The sequence below is a fragment of the Rhinolophus ferrumequinum genome, chromosome 6 (assembly GCF_004115265.2).
Source record: "Rhinolophus ferrumequinum isolate MPI-CBG mRhiFer1 chromosome 6, mRhiFer1_v1.p, whole genome shotgun sequence".
NCBI classification, from domain to species: domain Eukaryota; kingdom Metazoa; phylum Chordata; class Mammalia; order Chiroptera; family Rhinolophidae; genus Rhinolophus; species Rhinolophus ferrumequinum.
The window spans coordinates 20,109,903-20,136,766 of NC_046289.1; the positions used below are offsets into that span (position 1 = coordinate 20,109,903).

Sequence of the window (26,864 nt, forward strand, 5' to 3'; positions counted from 1 at the left end):
TGAGATACATGGAGTGGAAGTAACAGAAATTGATTAAAAATGAACAGAAATGAAGAAAATCATCTCCAAACTGATAAACTATATTGACTGGGAAATTTAATTGCATTTGCAAAGAAAAGTGCTCCTTAAATGACCAGCTATTCAGAAGTAAGGCTCTCTCCCCAAGGGACGTGAGGTACAGCATAGAACAGAAAGATGTGAAACACTATTGAAATGAGAGGGGTTACAGTAATCTGATTATTAGGACTTTTAAGTGATCCTTTCCCCTACACATCAAGGTGTTGCTTTGCTACATAGTCACACCTGTCCACACTCTGATCCCTACTTGGAATATTCTTCCTATACTTCTCTGTCTTTCCAGCCTCAAATCCTCCATTCTATTTGGGTCCTTATTATTTTTACCTTTGATGATTAAAAGAGTTTGCTAAGCAGTCCTTCAAATTCAGTTTCTTATTATACCAATTCACCCTCCACAGCACTGCCACAGTATTTTTTTTTTAACTCATTTCATTTATTCATCCAATGTTGCATGATTGGTTATACCCCCAGCTATGGTGCTAGGGGCAAAAATAAGGGTGGTTTCTAACTAAGGTTGCCATGTAAAATATAGGATACCCAGTGAAATTTGAATTTCAAAAAAATAAAATATTTTAGTATACATATGCCCCACATACAGCATGGGACATACTCGCACTAAAAAAAAAGGGGGGAAGAAGGAAGGAAGGAAGGAGAGAAAATGAGAGAGAAGGAGAAAGAGGTAGGGGGAGAGAGAACACTACTGAGGGAAGAGCTATGGATCAAATAATCTCACAACTAAATGTAAAGGAGCAACTGTGAAATGCGCAATAGGGGTGAATTCCAGGCGGTTATGAGAATCTTTATTTGGGGAATTTGAATTTCTCAAGGAAGTGGAGGGGGGCTTCCAAGAGGAGGTGAAACTAAAGCAGAGATCTCCGGTATGTGTCAACGAGGGACAGAAGTGAGGAAATGACTTAAATGAGAGGAGCAAAGGCAAATCCATGAGGGAGAGTTGGAGTGACTGAGAGACGGTCAGGGAGCTGGAACAGAAAAGGCCCGGAGGGTGATGAGGCTAAAAATTCCAGCAATGGCCAGACCAGACAGGGATCCCTAAATCACGAGGATCAGTTCTGTTTGTATGTGAAGGACTATGGAAGCTCCTGAAGAGAGAGGTTTTTTCTGTTTGTTTCTTTGCCTTTGTTTTGTTTTTTAAGCAAGGGAGTTACAAGATCAGATTCACATTTTGAAAAGATATAGCACCCTCAGGTAAGAATTAAACATCAACTTCTCAGTCTTGACCCTTCTCTCTTATAAATGGTGATAATGATAAAAGCATCATCGGGTGATTGAAAGGAATAAACCAGATAATGCTTACAGTACTGGTTTACAAACTGTAAATGCCAAAGGTGTCAGCTGTTATTATAAATATTTCTCAATGTTCTCCATCAAAAGAGCCCCAGTCTCCTATGGAAACACTTATCCCAACATTCCTCTACGTGCCCATCACATCGCAAACTGGGCCACCGAACATCTCTCACATTTTTTTCGTAAATATGTTTCACCCTTTCCCCTGCATGCCTGCAGAAACACAATGGAAAGTTTACCTCTCTCACCAAGGGCTTTTAAATGTCTATCTACGTATCTCAAGACGTTTGTCATACCTTTACATGTATTAAAACACTTTATGCTCTTCTCAACCCACTCACTAAATTCTTCCACTGATGATCACCAATGCACCATTTATAAAACAAGAACTATGTTAGTCATCCAAAATAACTCATTCATCACCCTTAAGGAAGAGCCGAGTGAGAAAAACCATCACCATCAAGAAATAATAGCAACTCAATATTGTGTATTTAATACAATGAGAGCAAGTTCTTCTACCAAGGTATGAATCACCTACGGAACCCAACCGTACTCACATTTAAGTATCTGGGACCCAGGGTGATGTCTAGAACGTACTAGGAGCCTTGGTATATGTTTAATACTTTTAATTATTCAATGAGGAAAGTGCTATGGAGAAAAACACAGAGGGCTGAGAAATTCACTGTGCCAATGGGAGGTAGAAATGATTCGCAGATCAGATACCAGAGACTGAGCTGGTAAGATAAAAAATGAGTAGAAAGCTACCAAATGAAAGAGATTCCCAAATCAAGGAACAGCATATTCTAAAACATGGAGTTTTGAAAACAGTGAGTATTGAGACCAAAATGCTGGGTGGTAGCTACACTTGAGGGAAAATACGTCAATTATTCATCCATCCATCCACTCTGGAAATGTTTAGGAAACTCACTCCTGGAGTTTCCTATTTTAGCACTGGAGACACGACCAGGAACAAGACAGACGAGGTCTCTGTTCTAAGAGATTATAATGTAATGGGGTGATGGAAACAACGACACACAACGTCAACTTTCATGGAGGTGTTTGTGCTACAATGAAAAGAAAACAAGCAGTTATAAAGAGGTGAAAGAGTGCTTTTTAGACTGGGTCATTAAGGAAGGGCTCTTGAGGAAATGACATGGAAGTTGAAGCCTCGTGTTATAAAAAGAAGTGGCCATGTGGCAATCTGGATGGAAATAAAAATATTTCAAAGAGAAGGAACGGATAATATAAAGGCTGGCCCTCTGATGGGAACAAAACTGCCATGTTCAGGCCTCTTGAGCCTTGCTCTTGCTTGGGGTCCACTCCAAACTCTTTGAAGTATATTTTTCCTCCTGATAATGCCACCTTGAGCCTTGAACCTTGGGCTTTGAGCTGCTTTTCTTTGTGGTCAGCCCGCTCCTAATTCTTCGGAGTGAACTACCTCTTCTAATAAACTTTTTTTTACCACTTAAAAAAAAAATTGATATGTTCAAGGAATCGATCAATCATCAGTCAAGCCATGGTGGTGGTCAAAGACCATGTTAGGAAATGAAGTCTAAAGTCAGAGATAAGCAAGGACCAGGTCACGAAGACCAGGGGCTAGCTTTTGTTCTAGGTACACAGGGAGTGGCATAATCCGATTGGACTCCATCTTGCAGGCCAGAAGAAGCCCCTGGGGGAATAGCATGGTCAGGTTGGCACTCCAGATAGATGGCTCCAGTGGTAGGTGGAGCATGGACAGCAGGGGCAATAGAAGGCTTAGGGAGGTCCGTTATGAGGTTGTTGCAACTGTCCAGGTGACATGGTATAGGCTGCTGTGAGGATGAAAACAAATAGATCTAAGCATAAGTTCAAAGAATTTCTAACCACATTTAAGCCTTTGAGTATTGGATCTATATTTCAATCATGTAGAGCATAGCCCAGGACGTTGCTTTACACATTGTAAGTGTGAAGTACAATGAAGGTGCATCACACCTTCTGTGTCCTAGCCATTCTTCTGTAAACTCTCCTTTCTGCTGCTCTCCTTCCCCTTCTGCTTATACTGGAAAGCCTGGAAATTCTACACAAGATACTAAGTCATGCAAACTGATATGGTGGACAGAAGCTGGGTCTTAGTTTCTGCTCTGTCACTTAATACTTGAATGATTTTGGTCAAGTCACTTATGCTTCTTTAGTTTTGATTACATCAGCTTAAAAAAATAAGATGAATAACAATCATATCACTCGTCCTCCTGTTGCAGAGAGCTGTTGCAAGGATCAAAAAAGATCATGGATTTTCTCTGTAACACTGTGAAACATGCTTCTGTGGATGCCACGGAATTTTAGAGGAGTATACCAAAACTCTGTCACACATAATGGGAAACTGGCCAGGCTTTGAATACCGATCTCAGGTGTAGTGTTTAATGATGACTGAATTGAAAACATGTTATACTTTCTTACATAACATATAATGATCCCAGTTACATACTACATATTTACTACATCATCGACTTAAAATATTTATTGAGCACATCATGTGCTAGCCATTTAGGGGAATTAAAGATGAAATGGTGACAGCAAAACAAACTGTCCTGCCCCTCAGTATCATTCTCCTAAACCGAAGCACAAGCTTCGGGTACTTCCTTTTTTGAACAAATTGTACCCTCTTCTTTTCATGACAAGCCATCTTCAGTCAAGAGCTCCTTGGGTAGTTAATGGTGTCTTATGATGGTCCTTAAACTCTCCTCTCATTTTACTCTTGATTAAAAAGAAAGAAAGCACGGCATCTAAGCCCTTGACTGATTTACACTTCGGTTTAATTTCTCCCTTTCTCTTTTCTCTTTCCTTTCACTGGATGAAAACTTCCACGTAATTAGGCTCAAAAACTCTCATCAAATGGTTTGATTGAACAGCAGCACATGAATTTCCCTTCCAGGCTGTGGGAGCAGAGAGAGAGCGGGACCCTGTGAGGGAATGGCATGCCTGGGATGGAGTGGGAACTGCAGCCTCTGATGGCAATTAAGGGAAACGGTGTGAGTGCTTGAAGTAACTCTGCTGTCACTCTTTCTGCTCCCTCTGTGCTGATTTATTACTCCAGTTGTGCCAGAGAGTATCTCAATCCCCTTGTCCACAGCAAAACAGGTGGCAACTGGCAAGACTGAGTACTATCGTGGTGGTGTAGCAGAAGGAGGACTAAACAAAGAATCTAGAAACGTGTTCCTAACTTGAAAAGTGAGATTTGGGAACAATTCATGAACTCCCAGGCTGTTAGTTTCATTGCATGAAAAGGGATTTGATTGGTAAGGGTCCCTAAAGACCTCCTCCAGGTCCAGCATTTGCTAATTCCACAAGTGCAAAGCAGCTTTTGAGTCCAATGAAGGTCTTTCCTAAGAACATTCTTTTAGGGGCATCACCCCAGGGCCTGAGAATGGAGATAGCAGTACATAACATAAAATGGCCCACTGGCATGGAAAAGGCAAGAAATATGAAACATCTAAAAGAGAGGAATTGGCTCTAGAGGTCCTGGGCTCCAGATTTATCTTTCTCTCACACATTAAAGCTGGCCATCTCTTAGATTATAATTGACAGATTAACATGGGCCCCCATGACACGATGCATCAATGACTGCCATCGGAGCAGTAAGAAGCAGGTACTGAAACATCCCCACATCTGTAATGCACAGCAGGCTTAGTCCTCACGTCTCAGCTTTACATTCTAGGTCAGGAGCTAATTAGGTTGCTGCCAAGACCTTTATGCTACATTATTTTATACTGGCTCACATATTCACCCACATACTCACACTGAAAACCACTGCCAATCTTGAAATATTTGTTTCATTCGTTTTACGCTCATAATTAATGAACATCCGCTGTGTGTACAAATGGCCAAGGATAAGAGTAGATCCAAAGGTGGTCTCGTAGGAGAAAAGAGGTATTTTAGAAAGCATCGGAATTTTGCGTATCAGTGCTGATAGAAAGATGAATACCAAAATTGCAAAGACAAAGCTGGCAGGCCACTTCAAGATCATTAATCACAATTCTCTCGTTTTGCAGTTAAGAGAATTGGTTTTCCTAGAATTATAACTTGATGAGAAAGCCTGTAGTAACTGTTGGAAGCTGAATTTCCTGACAAGTGAGTTTCTTACAGTGAATCGAAAATGAGGTGGGTGAGTCACTAACACTCGTGGCCTCTCTCACCCACGGAGGGCTCCCTCCCTCGTGAATCCTCGGTTGAACATGTAACCATTTTCTGTCAGCTGACGGTGGCACTTATAGGAGTGTCCGAAGGTGTTTCAGAAAGCGCAAAATAATTTCCTGTAATATAACAGGACTTGTGAACACAGGGAAGTTTTCTGATCAGTTGTGCTCAATGCCAGAAACAGATTTTACATTTGCGCACATTAGCTGGCCTAAAAGTTCAATGGATTCAAGGGGTTAACTGCTTAGTAGGTAGAAGAACTTGAGTGAGTGACCTAACTCTCTGATGCTCAATTTCTTTTTTCTGTAAGTTCATGAAAATAGTAGTATCTTATCTGAAGGACGATTGGTAAAGATTCAATGAGGTAAATTAAAACATTTGGTTCAGTACCTAACACAAAGTACCCTGTTACCCCGAAAATAAGACCTAGCCGGAACATCAGCTCTAATGTATCTTTTAGAGCAAAAATTAATATAAGACCCGCTCTTATATTGTTAGATAAGACTCGATGTTATATTATAGTAAAATAAGACCGGGTCTTATACTAATTTTTGCTCCAAAAGACGCATTAGAGCTGATGGTCTGGCTAGGTCTGACTTTCAGGAAACATGGTAAGTGCATACTGTTATGCTTAGAAAATATCGAGGGTCTTCATAATTAATCTTGGCTTTAGGTAGAACATAAAAGGCTCTTTAAAAAGAGCCAGATATTGCATCTGAGAATACTACTTGGAGAGTTTTTTCCCACCATCCCAGATAACATTGCATAAATATTTAAATATTAAGAGCACAGGTCTGGATTCAAATTGCGTACTCAGCCTGGTTCTATCATATATTACCTGTATGACCTTAGGCAAATGACTCAAACATTCTGTGCCTCAGTGTCTACATCTGTAAAATGGGAAAACAACTGTACCTACCTCATAGGAGAATTAAATGACCTTTAGAAGAGTGTCAGGCACATTGAAAGAACTAAAAAAAAGTGATCGTTATTATTATTATTATTATTATTTGTAGTAGTAGTAATAAAGAAGATATTATCATCATTCTTGTAAAGCATAGTGGTCTCCTTTCTTGGGTTTATTTTATCTAAGAAGAGTGAATTGACATAAGTGAACACTCAGAGATACATAACAATGGGTTCAAAGAAATAAATATACAATAAAACTTTGACTATCCAAACCTCAGGACCCTCCCTCCACCCAAATTATTCAGGGAGTCAAATTTTCCCAATAACAGAGATTTAACCCTTTAATCACCCTTTGAAACTTTTAAATAATCAGAATGCTGCTAAAATTGATCCCAAGAATCCAAGAGGGTCTTGCTTTGCTTTATCTGTGATCTAGTTTTTCATAAGGCCCTTTAGTCTTTTATGAAAACCAGAGGTTCCAAACAACTGGAGCGATTCCAGCTATTACTTATGAAGAAACCCCAAAACCTTTGTTGTCCATCACTACATGCTCATGGTAAGTCTGGGATCTCAGGCCAGAAATTAAACGGACTGACTATGCAAGCACACTTAAAATTTTCAGCCAGAGTGGGGGCCTTTTGTTTAGAGCCACTGAGGCAAGGGCAAGCCTAGGGAAGCTGGTTCTTCTTTGCTAGTCGTTGCCCTTATTCTGAAGCTAAGTGTCTGGCCAAGCCCATGTCCCTCAACTTGTCACCACAGCCATGCATGGCTACATGTCTTGAACGCTCTTTGTAAAAAGAGTTCTCTGTATGGCAATTTCAAATTTTAGAAAATGCTCACTTCACTTGGGTGTTTGGGCCAATTATGTCTTCCTGCTTGTTTGAGTCTCTTCTCTGCAGACAGTGAGACCCTGCCTGTCTCCTCCTCCTTCCCTTCTATGACAACATCAAATGACAAAGGCACAAAGCAAATAAATGTTAAGTAAAACATCCACACTGGTTCCCTTTAATGCTGTGCTCTGTCAACCCACTCTACTGCCTAGCAACCGGGGTGGCTCACCCTGAGTTCATTTTCATTTTAATGTGCCACGCGGAATAGCAGCCTAAATATATACCCCCGGTTCTGAAGCGTATAATCTGTAAACTACAGGAGCAGGCGGATCATTTCCATTAGTTTCCTCTGTAGCAAAAACCACAATTTGCACCCAAAGCGTGTAATTATATTCAAATTCTGAAAGACTGCCTCGGCAATAGTTGAAATTCATAGTTTGGGAGAAAGTCACTTAGGAGTATTACATGTTTTAATGTTGGGGGTGACAGGAATATTGCAAAACAGCAAAAAAAAAAAAAAAAAGGAAGGGTGAGAACAGTGAAACAAACAGTGACTCAGAAACTGTGTCTTGCTGGCTTCTACGGGTTTTATGTTCCTATAGTCACTCAAAAGCTGGTAGCAAGGGGTGGGGACTAAGGCAGGGGATAGACCTTTGAACAATAACTCGATTGTGGCTTCCAGATAGAAAACAGGAAACAGAGATGGATGACTACTACACAGGCCATTTCTCCCCTTCCTTCTGGGAGGGAGACAGTGTCTCCCTGCACAGGAACCGGAATCTGAGCACTTTCTCACACTGGGGTCTCCCATATAGAGTAAACCTTCAGAACACACCAAAAAACCCTACCTCTTAGCACAAAGTCAGGTACCTATAAGAAGAATGCTTCCAAAAAATTAAATTTCACAGGCCAGAAAAGTCCAACTTTGGCAATATCCATTCCTGTAGGACCTAATCTGGTTGAGGGGAGAACAATCTGCAGAAAGAGAGGTAGGAGATAAGGTTGCAATTTGAGAAAGGATCTTGGAAGAATAAGAAGTTGGCCTTTCTGCAGTAGAGTTAAAGAAGGTGGATGAACTTGGAGTCATACAGACCAGCTACCATCTGATTCTGACACTGACTAGATGCCCTTGGCCGAGTCCCCACTTTGCCCATCTGGAATATCAGGGGCTCTGATAATCCCTAAGCTCTCTTTTAGCCCTAAAGCCCTACAAGCTTATTGGTGTGCTTTTGGGGGCACATGATGTTCCCTATCCTTTGCCTCATCTATAAACTACTATCCCTACTCTCCTGGTAAACAAGAATCAATCATGTGACATGTCACTCAATCAATACTCATTCATTGGAAAGAGATGTATCAGGTGTGAATGTTTGATGTGTCTGCTCCTTTTAATTAGTATGTCCTTGGGTTAGAAAGGGTTCAGGCAGACTGACAAACATTCAAATACTTTTCATGAACGGGACACTCTCATAGGCTCTTTGGAAAGGTGTGTCAAGCACATAAAATCAGAACGCTTCATTCATCTGGGCACTCTGTTCCTGACAAAAGAGCTTGCTGTCTTCGCTTTCAGTTTCTTGAGATAATGAACTGGTAGTATAGCAAAAAGGACAAGAGCTTTGTGGTTAGAACAGGATTTGAATCCCGGCTCTACCGCTGTATTACTTTGGTCAAGCCACTTAAGCTCTCTGCATCTCACTGTTTTTATTTATGAAATGGTGGTAACTTGATTAGCATCGAAGGATTACGGGGATTAAATGAAATCATACACGTTAAGCATTGGCAGAGTGCCTGGTACACAGTAGGTTTGCATCACATGTTGGTTTATGATCCAAGAAAGTCTCTCAAAACTCCAACTGTAAGTAAAAATAAAACACTTGGTCTTTATAAACTCAGTTGCTATTCTGCCCTCTGCTCCCATATGGCTAAACACAGCAGAGCATTTTAAACACAACATAGAGCTTTTTTCTAGTATTAATAAGGTGTGTTCAAAAAAAAAAAAGCTGCATTCTCGCCGTCTCGGCGTGACTCTGAGATGAAGTTGGATTGCGGGCTTTATAACATCACAGTGTGCCATTCTTGTACAATATGCTGCTTCTGTCGGAGGGAGAAAGAGAAAACCTGGCTTGTGGCTTTGGTATAAGTTATTATGATCGTCAAGGAAATAGACCTATAAAATACTGGAAGACCTGTGGAACTCAGACAGGTTTAAGATACACAGTGGTGTCTTTAAAGACATACAGACTGGAGAATCATGCAGACCTCGTGCTGAGAACCATTTGGAGAGATCATCTCACTCAACTCTCATTGTAGAAATGAGGAAAAAATGAAACAGACGATTTTCCCCAGGTATATACTATTAAGGCACACAGATAACTACAGGTTAAAAAAAAAAAAAAAAAAAGAGGGTAGGTTAAAAGATCAAGATATCCCATATAATGTCTACGTGTTAAAAAATTAATTAAAAAACATAATGTCATATCCAAAGTCACAGAGTTGGTCAGGGAGAAAGCTAGGAGTAAAGTCTATGACCTAGCATATGTCCTTTCCATAAGTATTCTGGTTTTAAATTCAGGCTCCACAAAGTCTACTGACTCTAAGGTTCTCGCATAATGTGCTCCCATCTCCTCTATAACTTTTGAGTCCTGATAAGTAAAAGTTTCAGAAATGTCATTAAAAGAAGTTCTCCATTTCCAGATCTGAAAATAGTAGTCCTGAAAAAATCTGTCTTTTCCTAGTGTAAACTAGATTGAAATGTTTTAGTTTTTAATGGATACTGAGCATCATACAGGAATGTTTAAATCCTGTACCTGTTTCTAGAAACGAGATTCAATTCTGTACTTCCAAGATGGTCTCAGAGTATTTCATGGAGGCCTTCCCCCTTTTACTTCACTAGATCACTGTGCTTCTCAATGGTTTGTTATAATTTGCTATTCTAAGCTAAAATTTGCCTGGCATGGATTTTTACATGTTATCACAAAGGACAAGCTGATCACACATGTTATTTTCTCTTAGTGTCATAAACAGGAAAACACATGTTAAGGTTTTCTTCCCCACATTTCACTAAAGAAGAGGTGAGTAAATAAAATAACCACTTGGAGGCAAAAGTGTTGCTACAGATAGGGAAATGAGAACTAGTCGATGCACAGTCTTTAAACTTAAACTACCAACCAGCAAACATTTAACAATGAAGCTCAATTTGGTACAAGGAACTGAAAGAGCATTATCATTAAAATATTTCTCATAAAACATTTAACCTGTACACAGTGGTTTACGATGTACAAAGCATGACTTATTCAATTTCCCATATAATTCTTTGACATAGGTATGGTAAGTATTATTATCGCCATTTGCATTTTAAAGAAAAAGAAACTGAGTCTTGGCAAGTCTTAGGACTTATCCAGGTTCACAAAGTTCCTAACTGACAGGAAAAGATTGAGACTTTTCCCTCCAACTCTAAATCTTGTGATTGATTGTCCCCACTCGCACCTAACACCACAACGCCCATTAGGATCCCATTATCGCAATGAATATCTTCATCTGCAAATATTCTCAAAATCATATTTTGCAGAAGTATCCGAATACAAAAACAAACAAACAAACGAAATCATCCCCTTTCCCCAAAGAGTTAAATACTATGCTTAAGATTTATAACAGCGAGCTCTTTATAAGTACAGCACATTTTCTCAATCATTTCACCCAAACTTCATGAGCATGACATGAAGTAGACAAGTTACTTCATATTTATATTTTAGAATGAACTTTCCAAACATAAAATCCCAACAGAAAAAAATAAAAGTGATACTTACAAAAAAAAAGTGTTTTTCAACTGCCAAAAATGTAGTTATTTATACTTATTTAAACTGCTTTTCTTCGCTGAAGGATGAGATGTGAAAGGAGTTGGTGGTGTGTGTTTGAGGAAAGGAAAAGAGTGAGCAACTGCAGTTCCTGGAAGAAGTACCTGGGAGGGTAGGAAGGTCTGTCCTGAATGGCAGCAGGCCTAAGTGGAAGGAGCCTTAGAGTGTAGACTCTAGGGTCTGTTTGCAAAGCACATGGCTGTGGTCAAACAGAATAAGTCTATAAGCAGATCAAGGTACAGGCTCGGTCACACAAGATCAACTGAGAGGAAAGCAAACAAGTCTTAACTAAATCTATGGGTGTTGTTTTTTTCTCTCTCTATATAAAGGTTTCCTCTTGATAAGGCACCAGCTTATCAATTTTGTAAATTGCTACCATTGTCACTGAAAGTTTTATTTTTCCATAGAGAGTTCAGCAGCAATTCGCTGAACAGTACACTTTTACTTCTTTCCCAAGGACTGAGTCTGGGCCAGGAAGGCAGAAGTGGAGTGTTATGGGCTACATTGTGTGCCCACTCCAAATTCATCTGTTGAAGCCCTAATCTCCAGTCCTTCAGATTGTGACTGTATTTGGAGATAGTGCTTTTAAAGAGGTGATTAAGTTAAAATGAGACATTTGGGTGAGCCTTAATCCAATCTGACCAACGTCCTTATAAGAAGAGCAAATTCAGATACACGAGGACACATCAGAGTTGTGTGAACACAGAGGAAAACCTGTGTGAGGACACAATGAGAAGGTATCTATCTATAAGCGAAGGAGAGAGATCTCAGAAGAAACTAAATGTGCCCACACCCTGATCTTGGACTTCTAGTCTTCAGAGATGTAAGAAAACACATTTCTATGGTTTAAGCTACGTAGCCCGTGATTTTAAAACTAATACAGTAGGGAAGTACGAATAAGTTCAAGGTTTATCTTCTGAAATTTGCTTCTCTCCCAGATCACCCAGGGTCCCAGCAAAGAAAGTTTTCTGAGATCACTAAAATGGAATATGTTCCCCCTTCTAGATTCAAAATCAGCAATAATGAATAAAATTCTTACTATGGAATCAGCTGTTAGTCAGTTTGTTGAAGGGTTTTTTTCCCCTAAAAAGAACTGTTTCAATTATCTCATCTCCTCTCCTTGTGATATGACAGTCCTTACCTCTACCCCACCCAATGATCCATGTTGAAAGTCCTGAAGCAATTTATACTAGGATAGCATAATATTCCTATCGTGGTCTTTTAAGAACAAGTTAATCTCCTGTCCTACCACTTGTCAGCAACTTTTAGAGAAGAAAAACAATGCATCTAGAGGAGAGAGAAATGAGAAAGCAATTTAATTAATCCATCACCAAGGCCAAAGACATATAAATCTTATCATTTTATCTGTCAACCAACACTATGAATTATTCAGCAAACCAAATCCCAAGAAGGAAGGGAGAGAGAAAGTGGTTAGAAAGCAGCTGGCTGAGCAGAAGAAAGTGCTCAATAGATCAGAGCACAACAAGCCCCATGGCTAGAGAAACTTAAGAGGCTGTTGTCTGTGACAATGCATAGTAGCATAACTCCTCACGAGAAGGACTCCAGGTTCAGGTGCCTGAGCTCACCACTACTGCTGTGAGATGGTTCAAGCAGACATGTGCTTCCCCCCGCCACACATACACACACTCACACACCCTGGTTTCTGAGCACCAGACTTTCCTCTAAATCCACTGTGGTGCATTCCCTCTTAAAGTTAAGTTCTACGTTCTCAGCTAGTTCCCCAAAATGCCTCAAGTCAGGAAGGTCTGCTGAACTCTGGAGAATAAAATGTAAGACACATACTACACCTAGGATCCTTAGAGAAACCTGTTTTCTAAATTATAAGTATGAAAGCATCATTTGGGCAGGTATACATTAGACTTCGTAAAGATAGGCAAGAGGGAATACACAAAACTCCCTTATGAAACTGAAGGCTGGTAAACAAATATATTTTAATATTTGTATGCCCCATACCACTGAACTTCCCTGGAGTTATGATAAGCATGATACTTAAGTGTGGTACTAAAGTCCAGGATGAAAAATACCTGTAGGAATATTGTGAATAACAGAAAAATGCAAATCTGTGTTTTATAAAGTCTATTTATATATTAACTAATACAGTTTGGTATCTGGATTCCCCACCCTGTCTCCCCTGTTTTTTAAAATTATAGAAGCACTTAGATGATTAAAAACACTTCTGACACTATCCCTAGCTGAACAGCACAATGTTTTATTTAGTTTTCTATCCTTAGCCAACAGCACACAGCCTGCCACAAAGTAAATGCTCAATAAATGCTGACTACTGAATAGAAGAGAGCACACACACACACAAAAGCAGGGAGCCTCAGAGAAGGGATTGAACAAAGGGGGAAAACTCACTAGGTTCCAGGTAGGAGGAGAGTTAATTCTCTTCTGACAGACAACCCTAATCTGAAACTATTTTGGGTACCCCAGGCAGGTGTGGCTTTGTCTCCCCAACTCATAAAGGAGCTCAGCCTTGTCTAGGCTGCCCTGGGATAGACTGTAGGCAGATCTACACATCAGTTTTTAAGGCCTGGGTAAAAGCTGTTCTGAGGATTTCCGGTCCTTCTACCTGCCTTAGTGTGAATCCCATTATTGGGCAGAATGCTTTTGGGGGATGATGGTGGCGGTCACTGATTACCATGGCAGTTCTGCAGACTTCTGGCTTCTCAGGAAATGGACAAGGGGAAGAAAGGCAGGAAAAAAACAACAAACAAAAACCTCTCTTGAGTCCATAGAAAGTTCTTGGATTCAAGCCTCTGGTGTTCATTTTATACCAGAAGGAAGGGCGCTGACTTCTTCATAGGCAGCCGAGACTGCAGCATTAAACTCTGGAATAAGGTTGGCAGAAAACTACCAGTAACAACCATCTTCAGTAGCATGGGGCTGCGCCTCCTGCCACCTCCATCCAAACGAGATTTTCAAACAATTGCTGTTAGCTAAGCCTTTGCCTTAGACTAGGGGAAAGCAAGCGTACTTCAAGTAAGAAGGAGAGACACATTAGGAAAATGCTGAGGGGTCTCCTGGTCCTTCCAGGACTCAAAGGGTCACGGTTTAGAAGTGGAATTGGAGCCAAAGGTTGGGGCATCTTCTTGATTGCAGCTTCTCTTGATTTCGAGCTCGAAAACATTCATTAACTATTCAAGGAGCCTACTTAATATAGATGCATTCACTCTCCAAGCCCCAAATCAGTGGGATGGGACTTCGGGGTTGATAAAGGATATTGAAGAGTTGAATTCATGAGTTTTCTTATCTCAGCCAAGCAGACCCTGGAGCTCACTGCATCCTTTAGCTCTGGTGGGTCTGAGGGCCGTTTCTGGGGTCCCTAGTCATTTACTTGCTTTGTTCTCCTTTTCCATCATACTGCATCTTATCAGATGCAGGTTAATGAGAAACCAGACTGGGAACCAGTCCAAAAGATTTAGAGGGTACTGAGCAAACTGATCCTTGAAGAAATGAAGTTAATAAAGAAGAGTTGTGTTTAACCTGTGCAAGGCTCAACACCTTTACCCCTTTAGGAGGGAGGGAGGGAGGGAGGGGAAAGGGAGAGAGAGGGACTGAGAGAGAGAGAGAGAGAGAGAGAGAGATTTAGGAACCCCTGGGAAGTACTGCTCTGCAAATTCCATCACTTAACTAGTAGCTGCTTTTAACTGTTTACATACTGAACAGAAAACATCAAGATCCTGCAGCCTATAACCTCTATCTAATGCATAATCTTTATCTCCCTGCTGATCATTTACACTAATTAGCAAAATTTAGCTAATTATCGCTGAGCGTTTCCGTGTTTAATTATGGCTATTAGTAATTGTCTGTCTGGCTTCCTCCATCCCCCACGCCCCTTTTTCTTTCCCAATCTTTATAATCCTACCCCCCACTCTCAGTCCCTCTATCCCTTAGGAGCTAACAGTTTCCATTTTAATGAAATTGCTTTTGCATTTTTGGTGCTTGTGGTTCTTTCCTCTCCTCAGTTTTGTTTTGGTTTTTCTTCCTTTCTCTTGAAGAAAGCCTAGCCTAACCGGAATCAGCAGGAGTGACAGAGAAAACAGCAACCAGATCAAGATCAAGCATTCTCTCCTTCCAACCACCCCCCTCCACCAAACTTGCAAGCTCTAAGCTGCTTGACAACTCCATCAAATGAAATTTAAAGAGAGAGCCAGAAAGAGTCAGAGTACGTGCTGGCATTTTCTCAATGTGCTTCCAACTTCACATTACGGACAGCACAGAGGGAGGCAGTAGGAAGAACTGAAGTTCTGAATGGGGTCTGCATGTTAAAGGTCTTCAAAATACAAGCTAGGGCAGGAGACCTCTGGTGTAGTTCACTCATGCGGCTCCCTGGAGGGCTGCTCCTGCAGTTGGGCTCTGTGATTCCTACTCTCCTCGCCATCAGAGTAGAATGCATAGTAAACAAATAATGAAGCTCTCTTCTTTAGGACAAGCTCCTACCTTGGAGGCAGACATCACCCTTTCTAAGGGAGCCTGCACAGAGCTGAATGTATTTTTAAAAGCCATAGAGCTCTTCCTTCAATAGCTACGCAAGGAGGGTTTGGAGCAAAACACACCAGACTTGTATTGTGTGAACAAACCCACCCATGCTACCTTTAATTGAAGTAACATTTGCATAAATAGTGGAATGAAAGTTACTGTAATTTACACTTGGGTAAATTATAAATGGACTTTGCCTTATCTACATACTGCTTCCTATCTGGCAGTTAGAAATATTAGATGCACAGTTTTTATGATCGCTTCTCTATCAGACATATGCCCAAATACACAATAATGACCACTAGTTGTTAATTATATTTTCTGCCTTCTTTCACTCAGCTACTCTCCCCCCTGACCTTTACCACACAGGCCCCTTTCCAGCAGTTTAGACTACGTTAGTCTGAAGACCTAAGGATTCCAGCTATTTGTTATTTCCCCATGACTAGCTCCCAAACAAGATCAGAGAGAAGGGTGAAAGCAAGGTGAATGAATGAATTTTCAAAGTGCAGCACCGGAGACTTGTCTGATAAGTTGCCTGTCTTCATGGGTGGGGCTCGCGGCTGTGAAAGAGGTAGAAGGTTGCACAGGGGAGAATGTGGTGTTGGTGCAGTTACGGATAAGGGAGCTAAGGAGAGGGGAGACCATTAGAGAAAATAGGGTGGGGGTGGGGGGTGCTGGGGCAGAACACATTAGCATTAGCCTTTAAGGGGAAACTGGGCATTTTCTTCCTTCATGCACATGCGACGCTTTTCATCATTTTAAATTCAATTTTTTTTCTCTCCCCACCATTGACATTACCTGAAAGGCGAGTGGGTTAAGGAATTGCTATGCCCCATTAAAAGGATAAAGAGCAGAGAGACCCACCGTGCCCTCCTCGCAGGGAAACAGGGGAGCGATAGATAGAAATAGGCACAGAGTGATGCTTGCTGCCATGGAAATGGTGCTCGTGCTGAGAGTGAGACCCCGGCGAGGAAGAGGAGGAGGAGGAAGCTCCATTAGAGGAACTCCACACAGAGCTGATGATACATCCCCAGAAGAGGGACCAGATCCCAAGCGTCCAGGCCGGCTGGCGAGGAGGGCTCCGTCTTGCATGGATTCTCAGGTGCATGGTCAATGCACTGGACCACTACAGATGGGCAGTTTGAATTCCAGCCAGTGAGGAATAAAGAAGTTCATGATGCCCAGGGGCCCATCATAGCAGGAGGAAGACTTGCTGGAATTTTGGAAAGAGGGAAGAAATAAGCGCTGTCAAGACAGGTGGTGAATCAGTTAAAAAAAAAAAAACTATTAAAAAAATAGTAAGATAGAAGGCAAACGCCCCTCTTTCCCGGGGCTTAAATTTAGGATGCCGAAGTCCACCTAGGTACAGCAACCCTCCGAGGGAGCCCCGGAATGCCACACATGTCAGGGGAGGCCCACTGAGGCTTCCCTGAGCACCTCAGGTCTGATGACTTAACTGCACATTCCAGGAAGCCACACAGGAAAGGTGGAAATGAAGGAAGAGGAGAAGGCAGCAGGAGACCCAAGTAGGTTCAGGTTAGTTTATCCCAACATCCACGCAGTTTGAACATTTTTTCTTTCTTTCTCCACTTCCATGCGATGCAATGCAGAACTGCCAAGCCAAAGGGGGCTGCAGGTGGGAGAGTTCTTGGAGTGTTTCTCCGAGTCTCGGAGGAAGGGCGCGGAGGAGGCTGTTAACCCTGCACGTTCTGGAAGAGCGCCACGGAGCCGCCGCCGGCTACCCGGGTTTCCCAACTGGACGAAAAGCAGTAGCAGCAGCAGCCAGAGGAAGAGAACAAGGACCGGAGGGCAAGAGGAGAGGAGGAGGAACCCAGCGCGGAGCAGCCACCCAAACCAACGTGGCACAGGGCAGAGAGAGGTGGGTGGGCGAGCCGGGAGCGCGTGAGAGGAGGCGCCCGCGGGCGGCAGAGGTGGCCGAGAGGCGGGAGGGCGCCTGCAAAGTGCTCGGAACTGGGAGGCACAGGTGAAGTGAAGCGAGGAGTTGGGGAACCAAATTCACAAATGGGCAAGTCATATGCAAATAGCGCACTCCTGAGAGCAAATCAGTGCAGCCCGAGCGCTCTGCCGAGGGACTGGCTGGCTCAGGAGGAAGGAGGGGCCGGAGCGACCGGAATCCCGGCCCTCCCCATTCAAGTACGCGCTCCGCTCCCGGTCTACACCCTCGCCGGCCTCCCAGCGCACACCGCCCCCACCCCACGCAGCGCTCAGTTCTCTCCCAGCAGAGTGAGCGCGGGCGTGTGAATGTGTGTGTGTGTGTGTGTGAGAGAGAGAGAGAGAGAGAGAGACGGACAGACGGACACCGACACTGCACCTTTTTATCACCCTTTCCTTCTCTCCCAGGCACATTAAGCCAATCTCGCACAATTAAAGTACCTTTTACAATTCGGGGAGAAAAATGCAGGCGGCGGCTAAGGCTGCAGCAGCCCCAGATAGAAATAAAAATAAACCCCTGGAGTCAGCAGGGTTGCTGGAGGGGCTTCACACCGTGGTGCCACCCGCACACTCCACCGGGCCTGGAGGTCAGCACCACGGTCAGCGCCACGCAGCCGCTCACTGGGCTGAGCCTCTTTGGGGGTTAAGACGCACAAGGCCCCGCCGGAGGGGTGAATGGCTGGAACCCAAGTCCTAGCTCTCGGAAGTGAATGAGGAGAGGCGGTCCCGGGACTCCAGAGGGTGAGGGGTTTGGTGGCTGGAGAACCTTGGAGAAGGTAGCTTCCACTCCCATGGGTCCGCTGTTCAAATTAAGGACCCAGTCGTTAGTGCCCTCGGGCCAGCAGTCCTGGTCAAAGAACTTCATTAGGGGTGAGGGCTGCATCTGCTGGTGGAAGAGGAGGGGCAACCTGTCCAAGACTGGCCTCAGAATCCCCTGAGCTTCCAGGGCACTGGGCATCAAAGAGAACACAGCTTTTACCTCCAGGCTGAACCTGCAGGGGAGAGCAGGAGGGGCAGAAAGAGGCTTGGTGCGCCTGTCGTGGCCATCTGTGCCTCCAGGAGGAAGCTGACCAGGGTTCTGCCAGAGAATGGTGACATTCTGGACAGGTGGCCTCCTCACCACCACCACCCCCCTTCTTCCCACTCCACATGATAAGCTGGAGGTACAGACCTAACAGGCAGCCCTCCTAGACCCAGGGGTCTTTCTAGCTTTGACTCCCTCCTTCACACTCACTTTGGTTAAAAAGCTCATTACATTTTTTTTTTCGAAAGGGGGCAGAATAAATAATACTTACTGGTTAAATCATATCACATACACTATATGGCATTTGCTGGGAGTAAATTACAGGTATTAAGACAGTCCTATTTAGTCCTATTCATCCTTGGGACACCCCCAAAGAAATAGAGGAAGTTAGCATCATATGCCTTTCTAACAAATAAAGATACCAAACCCAGGGAGGATTTGTCTTCAAGGTCAAATGCGAAGTCCCTTTCAGAATTCACGGAGGTGATTCGGTATTCTGATTCTGCACTTAGTGTCCTCCTAAAGGTCCATGCTGTCTATGGTAAATGGTGCAGTTATCCCAACTGCTCTGGCTCTCAGCTGTAAGGGGACCCACAGGGGACCCACTGGAGATCCACAGCCTCTGAGCGAGTGGCTCTCATTCAACATCTTTCATGCCCTTGGTTGGCAGCCCATAAACACGATGTCTTAAACTAGCAACATGGAGCCAGGAAGACCACAGCAAGCAAGCAGAGTAGTTTATGGAGACTTCATTTAAACCTGTTTCTTGCTCTGTAAAATATGGCTAACGCCTTCCCTCATGAGGTTCTTGGGAGCTTTAAATGAGATAACATATACACCGCGTCTGGCATAGCACCTGACAAAGAGTGGCAGTACTCTTTGCTCAATAGAAAAATAAGCTAAAACTCCAAGAAGCTTAAATAGATATTTAGGGTCTTATGTTATTGTTAAAAGAAAAGTCAGGGGGAAAAAAATCTTATCCTAAGCACCCTCCATTCACGCCAACTGCTCCTTTAGTCTTCCAGATGGAGTCCCACTGTACTTTGGACTTATTCTAACTCTGTATCGTGGCTTACAGGGACTTAGATAACCTGCCTTATGCCCAATTCTCCAACTCCATCTTCTCCCGGATGACCCCTTACTACCTACCCTCCAGTTTCCCAGACCCTCATTCTGCTTTTTGAATGGGTCAAGTTCTTTCCTAACCCCAAATCTTTATACTTGCTGGCCTCTCTTGTTCAAAAGACCTTTCTCTTAGATTTTCCCGTGATTGGCTTATTTCAGATTTCACCTCCTCAGAGGCTCTCGCTGGCCTTCATCTAAAGATAGCCATCACACTCCTGAAAAGCACTTTATCCCGTTACCTTGTTCTATTTCTTTCATAACATTCTCCACTTTCTGAAATCATTTATCTGTCTGTGTTGATAGTCTATCTCTCTAAAAACTTGTAAGCTCTCTGAAAGCTGGCCTTTGTCTTATCACTTCCATATTTCTGTGTGTGGAACAGGGGGTACCACATAGTAGAAGCTCAGTAAATATTTGCTGAATGAATGAATACAATTGCCAATCTCATATTCAGATGTTCTTATACCATTAGTTTCACTGACGCATTCATCTGGCTTCAGTGACAAGGATTGCCAGAGGCATGAATTCCCAGAGTTGATGACTTGACCACCTATCCACATCATATTGTTCTTCTTTTCCAAACTGGCACTGAGTGTTGAAGACTCTGTTTTAGACTCTGTCCCGAGGAAGCATGGGACGCTTTGATGGACCTTCCCATTAATTCTCTGCTAGGCAACAAAGTGAAACTAAATCCTTAATGCAGTAGAAAATCTGGAAATGCTGCTGGTGCGTCACAGCTGGAGCTATTCATTTTACTTGTCATACTTATCATTTATTTATTTACTCTTTGCAAAATGTCAAAAGAAGTAGCTGTGAATTCCAGTAAGGCGGATTCCATTTGGGGACCCAGTTGAACACTGAGACTTATCAGAGGACAAATGTAAGACTGGCTTATTTTTCTTCTTTCACTCCAAAGAGATAACCCCTAGTTACCCTAATAAAAGGCACGTCCTTCTCCAATTTAACACACTGTTGATTTCTTTTTTGTCTTCTTATCCCTCCTGTCTTTTCCTCTAGTCAATACATTCCTACTTAGATTTTTTTTCTAATTTCCATTTCCATTAGAGTTGATATTAGGCTGCCATATTAAATATATATTTTTAGATGTTTAGCTCAAGCAATACCTCTAAACACTGCCTGAAGCTAGAGTTCTGGCTGAAGGATTCATCATCACCTGCACTACCATCAAAAGGCTTCCCTCTTTCCTCCTAAGTTGCCTTCTCTAGTGGGTCCCTAGAGTGAGAACACTTAGAAAAAAGTGTACAGCTACAGTATGAAGAGGCAGTCCACTTGGAAGATAGAGAAGAAGGGAAATAGATTTAGAAATGTTGTGCTCACCACAGATTTAAAGTTGAAAAGTATAAATAATTTTACATGTGTAGCTCCACTTGGAAAAAAACCACAAAAACCTAACCATACTCTGGTATCTTAAATTTCTGAATGGAATACAGTTTTTAAAAATCCCTGTAACTAGATCTGCCTGGTTAATAGAGTTTCTCTACTATTTCAGACTTCAGAATTTGGCATTCTCTATTTCCTTCCCTTGTTTTTTTAAATCTCTGCCCTTTGTCCCACCTCCCAGGAGATCGTCCCAAGATGAGGTAGGAGAATCCTGACCCATCTGACTCTCTTTGTCTTGCTTTGGTCTGTACCTCAGCTATGACGTAGTCTGGGGAAACTTTTGGCTTCTACAATAAGCCTCGTGATAGTACTTAATTGTGTCAAGTGCCAGGAACCTAACGTGAAGTTGCTCTGTTGGTCTCTCACAACACGTTTTTTCTCTGCACATGCCTCTTCTCACGTGTATAGACTCTGACTTTCTACTTCACTGCCAGCAGGAGACACCTGTCAAGTTGTTTGTCATTGGGACATCTAATATGACCACACAGACACAGAAAGCACCAGAGCAGTCTGTGTCTGTATAAACCCTAAGATCTTAGATAAGGGCCCTCTTTCCCCAAATACAGAGTATTGAAATTCTTACTTTCTCTCTCTATGCAGCATTCCAAAGAAACGTTTAGAAGGAGGAAGAAAAAAAAAAAAACAGAAACAAAAATGAAAACAAACAACTAAACTCTCATAATGTGAAATGAAATAAAAGTCCTGAAAAAAATACAGGTGACTGTTAACATGACTATAAATATATCCAAAGGTTCCAGTGACACCATAAAACAGTCAAACTTTGCTTTATTATATGTCAGTAGATTTATTTATAGCCATATAATTCATCCTTCTGCTTATTTATTTAAGAAAGCCATCCTGCAAAAAGCAGATTTTGATTATATTTTCCATGGGGGACTATAAAAGAGAAGCTTTATTCTTTTAAGCATCACTCCTCCATGCATTTTATTTTTAAAAGACAAAACCAGTCTCACATAATTTTACAGCTTAGAGAATGTAGATATTGCTTCTGTCCCTTTAACTTCACCTTCTTATAAACATCTATAGTTATTCTTTTGTCCTCCTTGTGGCTGAAATGGGGATATCAGGAGTATGGATGTTGCAAAAAATCTCCCCAGGAAATTTTCCAAATGTCTAGCGTTTGATCAATGGCGCTAGGAGATATACTTCCTTAGCATTTCACACATTTCTTCAAGAATAAGAAAAAATATGAAATGTTTCCCTGTAAACCTTAACCCACTTCCTTCAAAGTCTAAGTAAAATTATTTTATCATGAAAGCAAATTGTCCTTTTATTCAAGGACAGGATTCAGTCAGTTCCTTGTAGAGAGATTTGGGCATTTTAACCCCTGTTAGTCTTCACTAAGCTGACATTGCATATTAAAGATCTAAACTTCCCATCCTCAGCATCATATAAATATTTATCCAGTTTTAAGGACTCAAACCAAATAAATGATTGTTATACAATAACAAAAATAATAGTATCACTTGTATGTTCATAGGATAATTATCAAATCAAAGATTACAGGACACACAGATTTATATTTGGGGCTCTGGCGCTTGACTGCCTAGGATCAAATCCTGATTCTGCTTGCTAGCTGTTGGGAAAATGTTAACAAGTTCTGTAGCCCCTTTGTATTTCAGCTTCTCCATCTATAAAATGAGAATAATCATACTATCTATCTAGCAAGTTTGTCGTGAGCATTTAGAAAGTTAATATATGTAAAGTATGTATAAACAGTGCCTGGCACACAGTCAATGATCAGAAATTATTATTAGTCACATTTACTGATCATTTACCATGTATCAGTCATTATTATTATTATTATACTGCTACTACTACTATCCTCTTTTTATCCTTAAGGACTGCTTGCAAGATGACTGCTTGAAAGTCATTCCTGCAGGTAATGTTCTCTTCTTATTTATACAAACCTCAAGAGGAGTGAGTAAATGGAAAGTTCCCCCTGCAATTCTAAAACATAGAATGAAAAGTCACTCCAGGTTACCTGACTCATTGGATTCTCTTTGCCCATATTTTGCAGAAAGAGAAGCAGCTTCTTCACATCCTTCCCACAACCGTCCTTCAAGCCCACTCTAAAACAAGAAAGCTCACCGTGGTCCCAGCACCAGATAACATGGGCTACCAAACCCCAGCGTTGTTGTATAAAAGATCATTTTCCAGTGCAGAGTGGAACTCTCACCATCTCAGCTGGCTTTGGGATCTGGAAGGGCTACTTCTCTTCCCCATCTCTTTGTTTTCTTACTTTCATCTCACAAATAAACAATAAATTCTAATCATTTAGACTTTCCCTTAAAAGACATGCCTTGTAAATAGTTTAATAATTTTCAATGGATTTATATAGTATTTCTTTCTCACAAACTTTTTAAAGTTATTGTGAATGTACATCTGAACTAGATTCTACCTAATATAGAAAGAAACCATTACTTTGGTGCCTCAATTTACCTACTTCGTGAAATTTATGCTAACTATGAGCAAGGCACCAGGTGAAGTCTAGGGGATTCAGGAATGAAAAAGAGAAGATTTAAGGCCTTAAAAACTATATAGTAAAACAGAAAGGAAAAAAAACAAAACAAACCGTAAACTCCACCCATATGTACAGCTTCCCAAATACAATGTGATAAATGCTAGAGTAAAGGTATAAACAAAGCATACAAAATAGTAGAGGGTGAAATTAATCCACTGCAGGGAGAGGAGGGAGTATCAGGAGGGATTCATAGACAAGGTGACATGTGCGTTGAGTGTCAAAGGACTAGAGTTCAAATCCTGCTCCTCTATATGACCTTGAGCAAGTGACTTTAAACTCACTGAGCCTATTTCCTCAGTAGTATTATTATGAATACTCTCTACCTCATAGGATTGTTTTGATGGTTAAATGAGAAGATATATTTGAAAGGAATGTCGTAAACGTTCAGGTTCATTATCATGAACCTGGCCTTGAATGACATCCATAGGTAGAGAAAGGATAGTGTCAAGTAAGGGGATTATCAATGCGGGTAGAAGCATCAAGAGAGAGCTTCCTAAAGGCGGCAATCTTTAAGTTTAGCTGTCACTTGTCACTTAGATTGTTAAAGACTGAGAATCTCACAAAGGGGTCAACTTTTTCTTTCAACTCAAAAACAAGTTGTCTCATTGGATAAGGAAAGGCAACGAAAGTAAAGGGAAGGAAAGGAACAAAAAAGACATGGAAAGAAAGAAGGAGGGGAGGGGAAGAGAGGTGAGAGGTGAAGTGAGGAGAAGAGAGGAAACGTGCATGTTGGAAGCAATATCCTTTACTTCTAATGACAGGGTTGCCATATTCAGAGATGTCAAATAAATGCCATGTAAATTTTAAAACGTTAAATTGTGGCATCACCAGGAGTTTTCCTTTGTTTAATATCTCCCATGTAATTACTTTGCAGATACTAAAAGACCCATTGGATTCAATTCATCAGACTATCATTTAATTCTAGGAACATCATAGCTCAAGCATCCATTTTACTCAAGTGTGTATCTCACTCACAATTCCATGAAGAGCACATCTTCTAAGGTAAAGGGACAGAGAATTAAAATAGCTCATCACTTTCCCCTGAATACTATGTAATCTTAAATTCACTTAGCCGAGAAATCTTGGAGGGGAATGAGATGAATATTCCCCAAACAGAAGGTAGAAAGTGTTATCTAACTAGCTCCAAAAATGTTTGCAAGATGGGTAGTAAGGGCATTTCTCAGAGTTATTAAGGATTGGGCACTTTCCAAAACTGATGGTGAAGTCAGGGGGTTACAAAAATGTAAGTTAATTCGTAGTAGGAGGAATAGGCTTTTCTTAAAATAGATGAAACATTAAAATAACAATAGTTTGGCATCGATGATATCTATATCTTCAAAATCACCTAATTGCAATCTGGTTGGGCAGAATTAGGCGTTCTTTCCTACCTTATGTTAACACTTGTCACATCCTATTATCATTTGGGTTTATACCTTGCTCGCATACATGATTTACGAAGGAATCATGTAAGGGAAATGGGGCCTGGTTCTAGGGCCAGAGAGCTTAAGTTCAAACCCCTGTTCCATTATTTACTAGCTGTGTGATCATGGGCAATTTACTTAGCCTCTGAAAACTAATGTTTTCTCATCAGTAAAATGGAGATCACAATACTCTCTATTTCAAACTCAGCACAGTACCAGGAAAATATGACAATATGAGACATTGAATGGATGTTTGTAGAACAGTATTCAAAAACATTTAATTACTGTACGAGAGAATGTTTCATACACACACACACACACACACACACACACTGGGGGTGCCAAAAAATGTATACAAGTGGACACTTTGGTCAACGTTGCTCAAGCAGTAGTTCGCTGTAATCAGAAGTGTCTGGACGCTGATGGTAACCACTTTGAGCATCTCTTCTAATTGCAGAAGTCAAACGTGACTTGCATTCATCTTTTGTTATTGGTATATATTGAGTATTACAATTTTAATACATTTTTTCTTAAAATATGCATACATCTCTCTCTCTCTCTCTCTCTCTCTCTCTCTCTCTCAGTGTGTGTGTATGTGTGTGTTTGTGTGTGTGTGTGTGTGTAGTGCCAAAAAATGTATCCACATTTTAAGAAAGGAAAACTGTATTAAGATTGTAATATGCAATATATACTGATAACAAAAGATGAATACAAGTCATGTGTATACATTCTTTTGGCAGCCCTGGTACATATCAAAAAATTTGCAAAATATGCAAGCATCTTATTATAAGAAGGAATTTGTCAACATTTAGAGCCATTACAAAATTGGAAGGGATGCCTCTGAAGGCAGTGAGTTCTCCATAACAGGAAATATTCAAGCAGTAGATGCCTTTTAGAGACCCTGAAGTTGGTATCTTGCAGTGAGAAAAGGGAGTATATAACCTCTAAGTTCCTTTCCAAATTTATATGTGATACTGATTGAATTTTCTTTTTAAATTTTCCTTTGTCTTTTATTTCTGCATTTATTTAAATGTGATCTCTTGGCCTTATCTTGAGGCTCAAACCCCTTTCCTAGATCCTGTAAAAATTTTACCACAGTCCTGTTTATTAAAAACTCATACACGGAGGTGAGAAATCTTAGACTTCTATAAAATGAATCCAGCATTTTTACACCAGAACTTCATTTTTCATTACTGCATGCAGTACAAGTTGTCTCTAGACATGTTAACAATTTTATGTTTCTATTTTAAATATCGAAGTTGTTTTTGTTTTGTTTTGTTTTGTTTTTTTTCATTAGCAACACCTACACAGCTGCTGTTCCTGTGATCTAAGAGGGCATTTTTCACTGGTGAGGAGCTTATTGCTATGGGAAGAGTATGCTGACTGGCTTGTCCTATTGTCCTTTACCTCCTAGCAGGGAATCCTCGTGGACTGAACATAAATAAATCTGAATCCCCTTAAGTAAAAATACTTGTCTTGAAAATCCTGGGACAGAAAGCAGATCTACTCTCTCTCTTGAAAAGACAAGGCCATTCCTCTTTGGGAGCTATTATGGATGAGAGAAAGAGAGTTGGATATTCAGAAGAAAGCCTAAGAGTATTAGAGAAATTGAGATACAGAGAATGGCTTGTTTAATATCACATAGAATTTCATTGTAAGATTAAGCTGGAATATTCCTCTAGAATATTACTCTAGAGTGAGGCATGCATGGTTCCTGTGGCAACATCAGTATAAAATAAGATT

General features: G+C 41.2%; 1 protein-coding gene across 7 annotated transcripts in view; it reads right to left on the reverse strand.

Annotated features, from left to right (window-relative positions):
- NRXN3 (neurexin 3) overlaps nucleotides 1-26,864 on the reverse strand; it is a 1,454,076-nt gene that overhangs the window by 482,321 nt on the left and 944,891 nt on the right. For 3 of the 7 annotated variants that reach the window (XM_033107572.1, XM_033107570.1, XM_033107571.1), the window contains exon 1: nucleotides 16,517-16,793. The exons of the other annotated variants lie outside the window; for them this stretch is intronic. In XM_033107572.1, the coding sequence (XP_032963463.1) occupies nucleotides 16,517-16,760 (244 nt within the window). In that variant the 5' untranslated portion in view covers nucleotides 16,761-16,793. Of the gene's footprint in view, nucleotides 1-16,516; nucleotides 16,794-26,864 lie in introns of those variants that run through there. 7 annotated transcript variants of the gene reach the window in all.